Source organism: Chroicocephalus ridibundus, chromosome 10, assembly GCF_963924245.1.
Source record: "Chroicocephalus ridibundus chromosome 10, bChrRid1.1, whole genome shotgun sequence".
Classification (NCBI taxonomy): Eukaryota; Metazoa; Chordata; class Aves; order Charadriiformes; family Laridae; genus Chroicocephalus; species Chroicocephalus ridibundus.
This window is the reverse complement of record NC_086293.1, coordinates 10,841,274-10,857,056: the sequence shown is the minus strand read 5'-3', so window position 1 is coordinate 10,857,056 and position 15,783 is coordinate 10,841,274. Positions and strand designations below refer to the sequence as shown.

At 43.1% G+C, this 15,783-nt stretch overlaps 1 protein-coding gene across 1 annotated transcript in view; it reads right to left on the bottom strand.

Moving 5' to 3' along the window:
• SUMF1 (sulfatase modifying factor 1) overlaps window positions 1–15,460 on the bottom strand; it is a 39,215-nt gene extending 23,755 nt beyond the window's left edge. The window contains exons 1-3 of the mRNA XM_063347830.1: window positions 15,251–15,460; window positions 10,503–10,676; window positions 8,166–8,240 (exon numbers count right to left, since the gene is read on the bottom strand). Coding sequence (XP_063203900.1) covers window positions 8,166–8,240; window positions 10,503–10,676; window positions 15,251–15,445 — 444 coding nt within the window. The 5' untranslated portion in view covers window positions 15,446–15,460. The remainder of the gene's footprint in view (window positions 1–8,165; window positions 8,241–10,502; window positions 10,677–15,250) is intronic.
• Between the last annotated feature and the right edge of the window lie 323 nt (window positions 15,461–15,783).

The following is a 15,783-nucleotide window of genomic DNA, read 5'->3' as shown; positions in this document are numbered from 1 at the left end:
AATCATTTATTAAGCAGTGAGTTCTTAACGATACGCACTCTTCAGTTTCAGAGGCTGACTTAATAGGTTACCACTTTTTTGAATCAGATTGTGTTAAGCACTGTACATCTTAAATTCACAAGAGCATCCTCTTGGCTGCAAAGGGAATATGCGTACAGGCTGGAAGCAGGAAGTTATGAAGCATATACCAATCGCTAGCATCAGTAAGATGTGAGAAACAAAAATAGATATTCAGCAAAGAACAGAATTTTTGGATGAGGTTTTATTTTATCCATGTAAGGCAGATAGACATAAATCTCTGTCAATTTTTCCTTCTTTAAGTCATGTCCTAAACCCTGAACAGCTGATTAATGGACTACTGAAGAAAAAGGCAGATAGAAAATAGAACATTTTTAGTAGGGCAGGGAGTTTAAGAAATAAAAATAATTACTGTGCAACAGCTGAACCACTGTCATTTTCCCCTCAAAAACCACAAAGAAATCACATTAAGTGGGGTCTTGGTCACAAGTAACTTTACACCTATTTTTTTTTAAGTAGCATGAGCGTACCTTCCCACCAACCCTCAGAAATGTCCTCCCTCACACAGAATCAGGGCAGAGATCTCCTCCCACCATCCACACGCAGCTCCCAAGCGCATCACTACAGCGCCTCCTTCCCTCCGCTCCGCCTGCCAGTCACTGCTGGTCATAGCATCACAGAATGGTTTGGGTTGGAAGGGACCTTGAAGATCATCCAGTGCCACCCCCTGCCCTGGGCAGGGACACCTCCCACCAGACCAGGCTGCTCCAAGCCCCGTCCAACCTGGCCTTGAACCCCTCCAGGGATGGGGCAGCCACAGCTTCTCTGGGCAACCTGGGCCAGGGGCTCACCACCCTCACAGCAAAGAACTTCTTTATATCCAATCTCAATCTCCCCTCTTCCAGTTTAAAACCATTCACCCTTGTCCCATGGCTCCCCTCCCTGATCCAGAGTCCCTCTGCAGCTTTCCTGGAGCCCCTTTAAGGGCTGGAAGGGGCTTGAAGGTCTCCGCGGAGCCTTCTCTTCTCCAGGCTGAACCCCCCGAACTCTCTCAGCCTGTCCTCCCAGCAGAGGGGCTCCAGCCCTCCCAGCATCTCCGTGGCCTCCTCTGGCCCCGCTCCAACAGCTCCATGTCCTTCTGATGTTGGAGGCCCCAGAGCTGGGCACAGTAGTCATCAGGTAACATTAACCTCCACCTGCCTGACCATGGCTATGAACAGATCAGCCAAGCGCTGGGATGGCTATTCAGCATTCCCAGACATCAGCAAGGAGCAGCTATTCCGGGCTGCTGCATCGGCACAGCCCAGTTCTCAGGAGACACATACCCACACAGCATTTTGGCTGGCTGCTGCCACCACCTTCATGAAGTCCTGCTCTGGGTCAGAGGAGGAAACCAGCGGAGGGCAGAGACAAAGGCTAGCCCTCCTCTGATTCAGCTCTGCAGATTCAGAACAAATCGCACCATGAGGGACAGTCTGAAACAAGCCGGAGCCATGGAGTGGTCCCACTCGATTTTCAAGCCATTTTCCAAACACAAGGAAAAGCCCTTGGGCAGATGCACGCTCCCTGTTCACCTTCTGCAGCTCTGCTTCTCCTTTTCATCGGTACACCAAAAAAGGCATGAACATGACCTATTTCCATGCAGTACATCATCTCTATAGCAACAGGCTTGTGTTTAAGTTGAAACAGCTGTAAGGGAGTCAGGGAGACATTGCAATGTAAATAGTGTGGATGCGAATACCGCTTCACGGCGCAAGGGAAAGAATAGATCTCTCCTCGCCAGTTATCAAGGTTGTCATAGTAGCTGCATAAGGGAGCCATAATCTACATACGCAGCTATAATTCATATTTGTACTTGAAAATACTCTGCAGAGAAGAACAAACCTTCCATAATTATGTACATAAACTGAACTGAAACATGATTGTCAAACTCTCCACCAAATCAGTAATTAAGCACACTGAAGCAGCTTAGAAGTAGACAGTTGAGTATTTTTTCCAGAAGATCGCTAATACTTGAAGTTGCCAGCTTCTGCAGTGCTGCTGCAAGTCCCATACTATTTATTATATCAATTAAAAGTCCCAGGTCCCCAAAAGTTCTAATTAGAGAAGAAACTATTTTCATTCTTATTTTCTAAGGTTTCTAGCCTCCCTCATTAGCTCAGAAGTGAAAGCAGTAAGGGGTTTTGTTTAATACTGAACATTGGTATTGTTTCCCTTGAGTTAAGTCACAATATTTTAAAGTACTTCGAAATTGCAGTGCCACAAAAAGGAAAGGCAGCAGCTTTATAGAGTAAAAATAAATATATTTTAAGTCATCAGTTAGAGAAAAGATTTCAGACTTAATTGGAAGCTAGCACTATACTTTTACGAAGGGACCTTTTCCTTTGCATAAGGAAAGGTCATTGAATCTCATTCAAACAGTGTAATACTTCACAGCTATGTCGATCCTCCAAGAAAAAGAACCAAAGATATTTGATGCTAAAATCCAGTAAGATTCATTAAGTGCAAGTTTTGGAATCCAAAGAAGCTTCTTTTGAGGAACTGATAGTCCTGGTGATTTCCATCTCTGGAAGCCTTTTTTTTCAGCCAACATCTAAATCTGCACTCAAGCTAGTCATTTTTTCCAATACCCAAATGAATATGAGTTTTAAGAAAATGAGGCGTGCACGGATATATCTACAGCCTGAGGCACAAGCAATGCCTGCTTTAAAGTTGTAGTTTATACTGATAAATATGGACTGATATTACTGGCAATTCCCAATGAGAGATGCTTCCTCCACGTCATTCTTTATCCCAAAGGTGGGAGTACAGCATAATATACAGGTTAACAGTTCAACAGCTCCATCTCCCCTACTCCTTACGGGGATTATCTGAAGCGTTGGGGACTACAAGAAATAGGCTCACCCACCTCTTTGATTTCAGTTTCCTCTCTGAAAGGCCTCTGAAAAAGCAAAAGTCAAGTGCCATAGAGATGAAATTTACCCTTAAAGTAACAATAAGTGTATTTGTCAACTTCTGCTTATGAATCCTATGTATGTTGACATTTTAGCAGTATCAGATAAGCTATACAATAACCCACCTGCTCTCCCCTCAAGCCACATATAAGCAAGTTATTATTGCACACTGTCCACAGTAACTGCTGCAAACACTAGCACTGCTATCCGGCCTGCAAACATTGTTCCTTTCAGTATTGATCTGAAATACTCATTCGAAATGCCTAATGGTTTCACTGGATTTAGAATGGGACTATGCCCTTGGAGATACAGGCTAGAGGCACTGCTATAAATAGGGAAATTGCACAGCTCAGGACCACCGCAGAGGTTTCCATACAAACAGGGATGAAAGTAGCATCTAACAGTTCTAGACAGACCCAAACTCCTTAATAGTATTTGCTTCAGTCTGCCAGTGAACTGATTTCATTCCATTCTCAGACCAAAAATTCAATACCTCCTAAAGACAAATGAAATATCCAGATTTTTATGCTTTTGGTCTCTTCATTGCAGAATTTATCTGGCCTAGACACAAAAATTAATTTTGCTATCGTGCACAAGCCAAGAATAAAAATGTTCCCACTACTCTCCAGTGAGCAAATCTGACTTACGCTGTACTGCAGACTCGGTAAGTGCTATCCTGTTTACCTTTTTCATGGTAGCTGCACAGCAAGTGAAACTCTTGCAGTTATTTGCAAAAGCTCTCAAATCCCCTCACTGGCGAGCACGCCTCAGTACCTTCTCATTTCACAGGCACAATCCCCATGCTTTTTGCTCTAGGATACATTAAAATGCCATATAAATGGCATTTTACAATGCCATGGAATAATAGCACTGGGCATGCATTTCCCCCTCCCTGCTTCCTCCTTAACTCAGTCAGGGAGATAAAAGAGCAGGAAAACAGTTTAATCATAAAATAATAGTGTCAAAATCTCTAAATTTTGAGCTTTTTCCATTTCCACAAATTCTCTCAAAAGAGAAGAAAAAAAAATAATCTCCAAGTGCCAAGCTATTGGCAATTCTAGGTTGTGTTTTATCTATGACATAGAAACCGAAGGCCAAGTACCCAAGAAAGGCCATAACTTAATAGCTGTAATAGATGCAGTAATTAGCAGCTGGTTTTAATCTGCAAGTCTGAGAACTGATTTTAACATGCGAAGCTATCAAAACTTGTTAAGCCCACACAAAACCTTTTGGTTTCAAAGGACCTTCCACCCTTGCCCTAGAAAATCCTTTTTTTATTTGAAAAAGTCCTTGCCAATTCCATCAGTAACACCCTCATCTGTTACAGTGCTAAATTTTTGCTCTCTGCCATGTTACCACCGCAAATTTAGAGGCCAAAACTAAAACTCAAGTTCCCAGAAATCTAGAACAATTCAATTATTGGCTGCTACACCCCTTTTTTCTGCTTCCCTTCCAGAGGAGGGTTCAGTCCAACCCACATTCCTGTAGCAGTGGCTATCTAGGAGACCACCTCACCTCCAGGAAACACACACCCAAAGCTCCAACAATTATTCTACGTGCTCAGCTGGTTTGCTCCCGCATTAGCTTTCACCAGCCCCACCTCTGTTCTCATTTAGCTGTCTGCCTCCTTTGAGGGCCTATGACAAATTTGTCTGGTTTAAGAACTGGAGAAGCCAAAGTGGCCAAATAGAGCAAAACCCCTAGATACTCCCCAACAGTCCCATGCACCTTGTTATCTACAGGAGCTGTTACATACCATTTACTTCAATATCTTCACTTCCACCTTTCCCCAGTTCTTTCACTGCGTATGAAATACTACTTCCAAAATACACATTCCCATTGCTCTTGCCCTATGTTCACATTTGCCTTTCGCACCCCTGGAGAAAAACCTTATCACAACATGCCTGAGCCACTAAGGCAAAGTAAGAATACAGCCCTTTCTCCCATCCATTTGGTGGGATTTTCAGCACCAATAACATACCACTGTTTATGTCTTATTTCTGCTTTTCGTGGTGATAGCTATGATTCCAGAAGGTACATACCACAAGCTAAAATATTAGTTGACTAAGGTATACATTGAGAAAAAAGCCTTAGTCTTCCCTGTTGCTGATCATTACAATCTGCTGATGCAAACCAACATCATGCAATTTATACTTTTTTGGATTACATTTGAACAGTTACACTGCAATAGCCAAGTTTTAAGAAGTGGGTTTGGTGGGTTTTTTGGGTTTGTTTTTTTTTTTTTTTTTTTTTTTTTTTTTTACAGTAATTGAATTGTATTAGATTCCTTTCATCATTTTTCCCCAGCAGACACTAGCAGAATTTAAACATTTGGTCAATGTAACAAGAAGCTAGGTTTTATTTTCTATTGTTTAATTTAAGCTTGCAGATCCCTAGAAAGAATTTGCTTTTGTGGAACCCTTAAAGCCTAGAACTACAAAAAGACAGTTTTGAGAGGCGGAAGCACATACACACAAAATTTTAAGCTGTATTTTCAGACATTAGAGTTCTCTTGCCAGCTGTACCACTGAGCTGCCTTCTGACACCTTCTTCTTGCAGACAGAAGTTCCTTGCTAAAAGCTGGATTTCATGGTACGTGGCTGGTGAGGGGGCAGGCAGACAGGAGGAAGAAAAGCAGCTTCTAGTTTCTTTTTCACCTCCTCACAATATTACCATGTTTTAGAACATAAGTTTGTCCACAGCATCAGCATGAAGTTAAGAAATGCCAAACTAAAAGGCAGTCACTATTCTCCAGATCAATTTGCCAAAATAATTAGTACAATCTTTCTTTGTGTCTATTTCAACAATACTCTGCATGCTAGCAACTCACAAAACAACCAAATAAATACTGAAAACATGGCAAAACGACAGTTTCCTAAGGTTTACTTTTAACAAATACAGAAAGCCTTCATGAAGAAGCAGCCAAAAAGACCAGTTTGGGCTCTATTCCAGCTCTCTGGCATAATACGTGTTCTGTTAGTGTTACAGCCAACACTTTAAAATTTGGCTGACACACCCAGGAAAGTGGCTCCCAACACTCTGTATGTGTTTATACAAATAGCCAAGACTGAGCTTACACCAGCATTCTTAGGGTTTGTTTGTTTGTTTTAAAACAGAGACCCTGATTTAGGGATTTTTGCATCACAGAGCTAGGGAAGGAAGAAGTATTTCTCTAATATCGACTGTTGTGAAGATGGGATGAGCACATCTGCATTTATTCTACCTTCAGCATCAGTTATGCTAGCATTTGGGAAGTCCAATTTAGTCTTATATCTCACAGTACACAAATGTTAGTCACGAATTAAAAGACAACAAACTATTCTTGTAATCATCCTTTCCTTGCAGTAGGAAACAAAACCCCACGTTTTTTGCCAGTCATTCACAGCACACATTCACATAGGGCTTCTTGAAACCTCCCATCTATCAGTCTGTGCCTTGAAGATAAAAAGGCTTCTCCCCTCACCCCTGATGATGAGAGCATCATTTATAGAGAACAATGAATAGTCACTACTCTAAGTTACTGCATCATGCATGTGGAAGAAAAAGTCTTTGTGTGATAAAATATTTTGGAGAAAATTAAATTACTAAATACTAAAGCTCCAGATATTCTCAGTTGTTTGTCCTAATAATAATCCTCCAAACTCCTGAAGTAGTACCTTGGATCAAATGGCGCACACAAGTAAAACCTTGCTACTAACTAAAAGAAATAATTTCATCTCAGACTGTCTCACCTCTCTCTTTGCTTACCTAGCATCAAAGGGTGGCAAGAAAAAGATGGGCTCCTCTGTAGGTGCAGTTTCACTTACTTACATTTAACTGAACTATTTCCAAAAGATGCCGTTTCAGTCCTGCTACTGCCTCATCCCTGCCTTGTGTACATCCTGCTTCCCTGTGTTGATTCAAGCAGTTGCAGAATGAGACAAGTTAGCTTTGCTGATCCAAAAGAAAATTAAACAGAAAAGCAAAGAAATTCCCATACAGACTATATGCAACTTGAAACCACACACTCCCCAAAATAACCACACTATGCACATCAGAATGCTTCATTTCTAAGGCCTTTTTAAAGGCATGGGACAAGAGATCTGGAAACGCAGCATGTTCATCAGAACTGAGGATAATTCTGATGGGAAGGGACCTCAGGAGGTCATCTTGTCCAAACTTCTGCTCAAAGCAGATAAATTCATCCAGGAGATGACAAGACATAATCTTTACCACTCCTGATAGTAAGCAGATTAAGCGCCCTGTTAAGGTTAAGGAGGAGGTAAATGAAGCCTAAGAAAGGCTCAGCAAAACATTCACAACAGAAAAAGGAGGGGGGGGGCAGCAAAGCTTCACTACTGAACTTTTGGTTATTTTTAAACCAATATTCACTTCGAGTCAACAGGAAAACTGGATCAGATCTAGTTTAATGAGCCCTGCACCTACCAGCATCACTATGTTGCCCTAGCAAGATGAAGGGAACTGAAAAACCAGCAAGGCATACAGGATCTTCTACAGACAGGCAGGAGGGACAGTATAACATTCACAACATAATAAGAAGTCTTATAGACTCAGGTCTGCCATAGAGATGACACTTCTTTGGAATATTTGCCCCTAGTTAACCTAGAAAAAGCACTCATGCAAGCATTGCTATCATATCAGATACACAGATTATCCTCATTTTCTTAAATCGGTAAAATCCGGGATTTACCCACTTTGGACACAGGACTGCACTGGCAGAGCGTGCCAGTCACATGTACGTATGCCCTGGGAGCCAGAAGCACTCCTGTTCTTTGCCTACACAGCACATCACTCAGTGGAGCCACTACTGACATCTGAACTTCCAGAGCATTGCTGTGTTACACATAAGGCAAATAAACAGCCTTATATCTGCACCATTTACTACTGTCTTAAATCTCTCTCATTTAGGAGGCAAAAAAAGACAAGCAGGGGGTGATACTAACTTTTGCTAACCAGGAGCCGATTTTTTTAATTGCTTGTTTGTTTAAAAAAAAAAAAAAGAGACTAGAGAATAGACTGCGAATTCTCCACGCTTGAGGGAGTCTATTATTTGAGACCCAACATTCCTCCATAAACCCCATTTTTTTGTACATAGCTTTGGGAACATCCCACAATTTAGATATTACTGCTGTAATTGCTAACGCATCCGCCCCAGTGATTGCTAAGTAAGTTTTACCCTGCTGTGTTACTCACTGCCTGGTGGATGTCAGCCTTCACTTCTTCACTCAGCATTCCCTCAAACACAAAGGAATCACCAAATTTCTCTGCCTGTAGAAAGAGCAAAAGATTCAACCATATTATCAAAGGAATGTTAGTCTCAAAATGCCACTCATGCTTACAGCCTTATTTTATCAAGGATAAAGAAATTCCAATAGTAATTTTGAGTTCTCTTTCAAGGAAGCTATTTTGAAACAGAAGAGAAGGCATTTTATCTCTGGATGTCGTTCTTCAACAGCCACTGGACAGATGGCAGCTCATAGAGCTTCTGCAAATGTTTTTACTTCTGTTAATTAAAAATGCAGTTCCAATTGTCCCAACTGCTTTAAAATGGTACAGTCAATAATCTAACATTCAAGGGCATATTTCATTTCTCTTGTTTTTCCTTTGGGAATCACAATAAAAGACTTCAGCCTTGTCACTTACTGCTGCTCCATCATCACTAGCACCATGTTTTAAAGTGCTGTTACAACAACAATAGAAGAGTTTAAAGTAACCCAATCATCATATCTAGCATTAGATAAAGCCAAAAGAAACAAAAACTAGAAATAATTTCAATGAATCCCAGTATACAATACCCACATAGAAGTTTTTTCCCTTGGTAAACTAAGTGCATGGATATACCACTAGGGAAGTCAAAACATGTTATCGGAATTCAACACATTTGCCCTTCTCAATCTCTTCATTTTATTATAGGCATTCACAGACTGAGAATGATCACCCTGAGCTGCTTCTGCACGCTCACAACTCTTCAAGAAGCACAGTTTGAAAGAGGGATCCCATTCACCACCCAAACTGCAAGAACTTTTAGCACATGACTGTAATCTTCATACATTCAGTTTCAGAAAGGAAAAAGAAGAAAAAAAAGTTATTTTTTCTCTCCTGCCCAATCTGAAAAACCCAAACAGGTTTATCACCTGAAGGACGCTAGATTTCAGTCTGACAACCTCCATCAAGGGCTTTTTTTTTTTTTTTTGAAGTTGGTTTAAAAAAAACACTTTTGGTTCAACAAGATAGCTGTACATCTGGAGATTTTTTTTCCTTCAGCTTTCTCTTTACTTTCAGGTTTCAATTGCCGCTGGAGTTCAGTCTAGTCCTTAATAAAAGAAAACCAAGCAGTAGGTTGGCTCTGTTTACCCGCAGTAAGTAATGTGGACATTATTTAAATACACAAAAAACAGCTCAGCTGCATCCTAAAAAAAACCCTGCAGAATCAGTGCTGTTTACTCTAACTCTGAGTTTATTTTTCCAAATCCAGCGTAAAAAGGGGCCCCATGTGAGGCGGGAAGGGAGAAAGGGTAAGTGGAGCATCCGACTGAGCCATGAAGCCTGTCTGAAACAGACTCCAACTGATGCCGTGCTACTGTCAAATGCCACAGCACACGCGCTCCTTCCAGGAGCTGTTTGCAACAAGTAAGCCCTGTTCAAAGTTGTTAAGCAACCTTTTTTCATAATTATTGAGCTAAGAACTTAAAAACAGAAATTGTGCTATAGATAAAAGCAGCCCTTCTTCCACCCAGAAGGATCCTGTCTTCCAAATGAGAACCAGTTTATCAAGTAAATTCAGCAAAGTGCCTCCTTTGAGACCTGATCATTAGGAAGCTTTTATTTGCCTAAAAGGCCTGTCAGGGTTTTATAAAAGTTGCGTAGGAACAGTCAACTGTCAGGAAAGATCAGAGCCTCAGGCACAGGTAGCTTCTTTCTTGGAAGAACCTTAACATATTCTTTCCTAGTCCATTGTTCCCACTAACATGCACAAAACTATTATTATACTTGCTATTATATCTTCTTTAGACAGCAGGGCTTTCTGTCACTCAGCTCATTAGCAAGTAGCTGTGCTGAACTAGCCTGCAGAGTCCTCAGCTATCATGGTTTTTTAAAATCCTTTCTCCCCTGTTCCTCCAAAATAAGGAAAATCTAACAACACAGTTGTGCTGGTACAAAGATGTCCTGGGACCCAAAGGTCAAAAAACCCAAACCAAACAAACAAAACCCAAAAAACCCTGCACAGACATCTTCAGCAATCTGTCAGCCTCACCCAGTCTGCCTCAGCCATGCTGAAGGGAAGATAATTATTTCAGATATCAAGACACTTACTAAATGTAACAGTATACATTTAAAGGCCTTTTCAAACCCCTGGGCAGCAAGGGAAAACAATTTCATCTCTCCACTGTGTACAGCAGAAACATTATACTGTGCAAATCCCAAGCAAGTATTGTGATGTCCTTAAAAAAAAAAAACCCTAGAGTTTTTAACAGGGATTTTGCCAACACAAAGAAAGCTGACAGGAGACTGTATGCCTTTCCGCCTTACCTCAGTAATGTATCCAGTAGAATTCACAAATCTCTCAAACTCCTCATTGCTGACCTCATACTGATCCATGTAGAAACTGTTGACGTGGACTCTTCTAGCAGGCCATTCTCCGTCTTGCTGTATTTCAGGCTCATCAGTGCCCATTGTGAACACTCCTCCTGGAATAGCGACCATCTGCGGAGAAAACCACCCAAAAGATTATGAGAATGAAAGACTGAAAATTCTCTTATCGGTCTTACTCCTCCCCCACCTCATTTTTGGAGGTATTTTTGCTTTGAGCAGCATTTCACCAACAAAAACAGCACAACAAAATGGCAACAGTGTCATCCTGATCACCACCTGTTTGGAAGAAATAGCAAGCAGAACTTAAATTGAGAATAAAAACCCCATTTGCAGCTCTTTCTACATGAGGTCTGGGTAATTCAGAACTTTTACTGAGGGTAATGCTTGTGCTCTAATGAGGAGAAACACGTTCCCCTGCTGTACCTAAGAGTCAAGAAATAGCCAAGAAACAATGCAGAGTCCTTTCTGCTCATTTTTAGATGAGGAATTTTGGCATTTCACTCTATTCCTAGGAAGGCTTGATGCATCAATGAAGAATCTGGAGATTATGAAACTGTAAAGCGCTCTTTTGTGGACAAGCCTATGCTCGTTTGCTTACTAACTACACATGGGTTTTCACTTAATAACAGGCACGTGCAGCATTTTACGACCAACCATGCTGCTCACTGGCAGGTAGGCACAGCACCTGCAGCTCTGTGTGCCAGAGACGAGACAGACTTCCGAGTCAGTTGTATTCCACTCCTCTGGAAGACTGGCCTCAGGCAAGAGTCTCAAGCTTCAGAAGTAAATGAAGAACCATATTTTAACTATTTTCAATAAGATGTTTTCCCTTTAAGGCCTCAGTCAGTTTCCAGAGAAACAAAACACATTTTCTTTCAGCTTTAGTGGGCTCTTTTCAGGAAGACAGGGGCCCCAGAGGTCTTTTCGTGCCTCATCAGATGTTTCCTGGGAGCCCTCTAAAGACCATAGATTGAGCAACACACTCCTCACCAAAAAAACATGAGGATCCACGATGCCTACTCAGAAGCTTGTGCTGGAATGGAGAATGACAACTCAGGCTGCAGAAAAACTTCCCAATGGGCAGGACATGTCAAGGGCTGGCTACCCAAGAGCTACCTTGCCAAGATGTTACACCCAGCTGATTACCAACAGATGAAAGAATTGGGGAAGAAGAGTCCCTCTCCTTTCTTTTCAATATTCCTGAGCTACCTTCACATTGAATTCAGCCTCCTCATTCCTCCTCTGGCAACAGTCAGAGACTTGTGAGTGGGTGAGCCCCCAGAAAGCCAGCCAGCACTGACACAGGCACCCCCCCGTGGAAAGTGATCTGGCATGTCATCCTGCACCTGCATACCCTAGCAGTGATCCGTGATCACACACTACTTGTACAAGGAATTCCAGCAGATACACCAGTGACAGAACCTAAAAGGAGCAAAGCCCGTTCTAAGCGCAGCATTTATTTTATTTTGCACGATCCTGACGCTTGGTACGCAGAAAATGCAAGTCTAATAACAGAAATATTCACTGAGACAGAGTTTCCAGAGTAGCACACTTCTAACACTACTCCAGAAGCATAGTTTAATTTCTGACCGAAAAAGCAGCCTGGGTTTTAGATGTACAAGAGTTGAAACAAAATTCCATATACATGTAGTGGAATAACACAGTGTACAATATGTGTATTGAAAATAGCCAAAAATCCAGAGATAGGGTTGTAAAAAATGTGAACTGATGTAACACTATTTAAAGGAAGAGGCCAGTTCACAGAACCAAACATGAACTTTGGACTTTGTATATATAGCCATTTTGCAGGACAGTCTAGATTACAGGGCCTTGATTCTTCTATAGTTGGAATTTTTGGGGGTTTTTTTCTTACTTTACAAGAGTCTCTTCATAAAGTTGGATGCTTCTACCAGAACAGCTTATCTGGATGCCCACAATGACTCACACACCAGAAAAACAAAAAGAATCATTAGTTACCTTCCAGCTTCTGAAGTTTACTGTTATTTATCTAGTTATAACATACCAAATGATCAGAAAATAAGTTCACATCAGCTGTCCAGCACCTCTCCCTATTCTTATGAGAACTTGGAGTATTTGACATAATCCTACATATCCAATTTCATTGTTTCTTCTCCACTATAGATCTCTCCTTTTGCTTGGATCTCTCCCAGCAGCACTTAAAATTCACACAACTTGCAAAAGGCCTGTAAGAAGTACTACAAATACTTTTCCTTTGAACTAACCACATTTGAAGCTAGCTGCATCCTCATAACTTTTTCCTCCACTAAAAAGAATCTGAGCACTTAGATTGCCTTTAACTGAATCCATAAAAGGGCTTCAGGATAAATTTGCTTACATTTTTTAGGACTTAGGGAATGACAACGTGGTACAATATTGCACCACTTCCTTCCAATCTCTTTCCAATCCACTGTAGCTAAAAAAACCTCCTTGAAGCAGTCTTCAAAGCAAGATTCAGAGTTCACTAGTGAGCTGCCGTCTAAAAGCATGTGAAAAATTAACTCTTGCTTTGCAGCCCAGCATTCATTTCCAAACCCTGAAAAATCTCAATAGGTAGCCAGGGTATGTTCAGCTGGGAACGTCCAAAGGCTTCCTTATAAACCTGCTGCTTTTACAGCCCCCTCACACAGTGAGACCTGAGACCTCTGGCAGGTCCACCAATGTTGTGTTCAACGCTGACACCAAATATTCATTCCACACCAAGGCTCATTTCACAGCTCCACCTCCTGTTTGGAAACAGGACCTTCCTTTGACAGCTTCACGATAACACCACATCAGAGGCTGCAAGGCTCAGAGGTCTGACAGCACTCTCCAGCTGAAAATGGTGGAATACAGCACTAAGTGAAGAACACATTTTCTCCATAGACATCACATCCAGAAACCACATTTATACAGTTAATTAAGCAGCTTTAACATCCAGTTTTAAAATACAGGTAGCTAACACAGAGGAACTAATCTCTAATAAATATCAACGTTGAACTGTGGAGGCAGAAATCCAACAGCACAGGCTGACAGACACATCATTTACCCTATTAGGTAGAGCGTGCAACAATAATTGCCTGCATCTTTACAATGTTACTTAGCTAGTGCATGCAGCTCATTGCCCTTGAAACTCAACTTCAACAACAGGGACCATATTTGCCTATGATTACACTTACACTGAAAGTATTACGGTAACGTAGAGCAGACCCACTGAAGTATTGGGTCCCCATTTCTAAAGATGTAGTGGAAATAATTCATCTCAGTTGTCGTTGAGGTAAAAGCCAATTTTTCCCTCATTTCCCTTTTGGTAAAAATGTTTTCTAGCTAAGCATAAACAAGTTATGTTGTGAACATAGCTTAAAATCCAGCAGCAATTTGTTTTCATTATCTGCTGTTGAAGTTGCCAGATGCCTTGCATAAGGTAGAGTCAAGTGATTTTTTCACCCTACAGTGAGACTCACAGTGAAATGCTGAAATTTGTTACATGAAATGTAGATCAGTGACATAGTCCCCAAGTGCCCTACAGATTATTTAATTCAAACTCTATAAATATAGTCAAATTTCTTAAGTGCAGCCTGCAATAGTAAAGCCATAATTACCACTGTGCATCCTTCCCTTTACCTTCTAAATGTCTGCCAGGCTGTCCCCAAGCTGACACAGCTTCCCAGTGTTACAACACCAAGAGGCAACTAGAGAGGCAGCTCCTCACATTTTAACTGTTTGCAAGTCATCTTGCCCAAGAGCAAGATTTAAGTCTGCTGTGATATGATTTTGTCTGCCAAAGGTTACTAGCACCTTTTATGAAATGAAACGGCTATCACGTTTCTAATAACTGAAGCTGTCTCATCCAGTGAGGCATTTTGTCTCCAACAACACAAAAAGTCTCAGTATCGCAGTAGGTGCCATCATAGCACATCAGCCCACATGAAGCGCTGCCTTCATCAAGAAGGCACACTCACCTCTGGACAAGGTCATAAGAGTTCAGAAGAGCAGCAGAAATAGAAAGGAATAGGCAATTAAAGAGAAATTAAGAGAACCTGAAAGGCTATCTAGATCAGGATACATAAATGATGGCTCTGCTGAAATACACCCAAGAGACCCAACACACCACTTGTTTCAATTCCATTGATAGCAACATAGACCGGAAAGAGGTGACGGGGGCAAACCAGAGCCACAGTAATACTGATAGTCACTAAGTCAGGGACAACATTAACCGAGCTACCACCTCCCTGGCAATGGACAGCCCCACTCGGGCATGTACTTGGGCACACATATTCCCGATGCTAGCCAGGTGAGGGTGTGGGGAGGCCTGCCAAAACAGCCAGCCAAGAAAAACACCTCGAAGTTGTTCATCACATCTGAGTTTTGCCCAGGGAGGAGCAGTCGGGGCACACACGAGTGGGAACACAGGGAAGGCCCCCAGGACACAGGCCCAGGCCTCCCTCCATCTACAGGAGCACACGAAGGGCCCGGGGGGGTTTCTGAGCGGAAAAAGCAAGGCGGGACCCGCCGGAGCACCCGCAGCCGAGGGCTGCGAAGCGGCTGGAATTCGAGTCCCCAGACACAGAGGGCCGCTCGGGGCTCTCCGTTCACCCTCGAGGACCGCAGGAGGCCACGCTGCCCGGCCCCGCCCGACGCTCGGCCCCCGCCTCGCGGGGGGAGGAAACTACCGCCCCGCCGCTCACCGGCCTGTGCCCGGCGCTCTGCCCGCCGCCCGCCGCCGCCGAGTACCGCCGCGCCGCCGCGTGCCGCCCGTCCCCGCCGGCCCGGCTGGCGCTGCAGCCACAGTCCCCGTCGGGAGCCGCGGCCGCCGCCAGCCCCGTCAGCAGGAGGAGAAAGCAGCGGGGCAGGCGAGCGCAGCCTGCTGCGGGCGCAGCCATGTTGGCGGAGGCACCACGTGCCGCCCGCGGTCAGGTGACGCGCCGCGCCTTAAAGGGGCCGCGCCGCGCCCCGGCGGCGCTTCTGGTAGCAGTTCCTGAGCGGGGTCCGGGGGTTGCCTTTCCGTTGCCTAAAAATAACGGGGCGCTGAAGCAACCGAGGCCCAAACAGAGCGCACAGAGCTGCGCTTGTGCCGAGACGCCGTACCCGGCGCCCCGGTACTTCATGGGCAGTGTTTAACGTCCAGGGTACGCGGGTTTGCACAAGGTGCGTGTCCAGCACTCGCTACAGCCAGCATTCCTGAGAAAAATATGTACATGGCACGAATGCAGACAGGTCT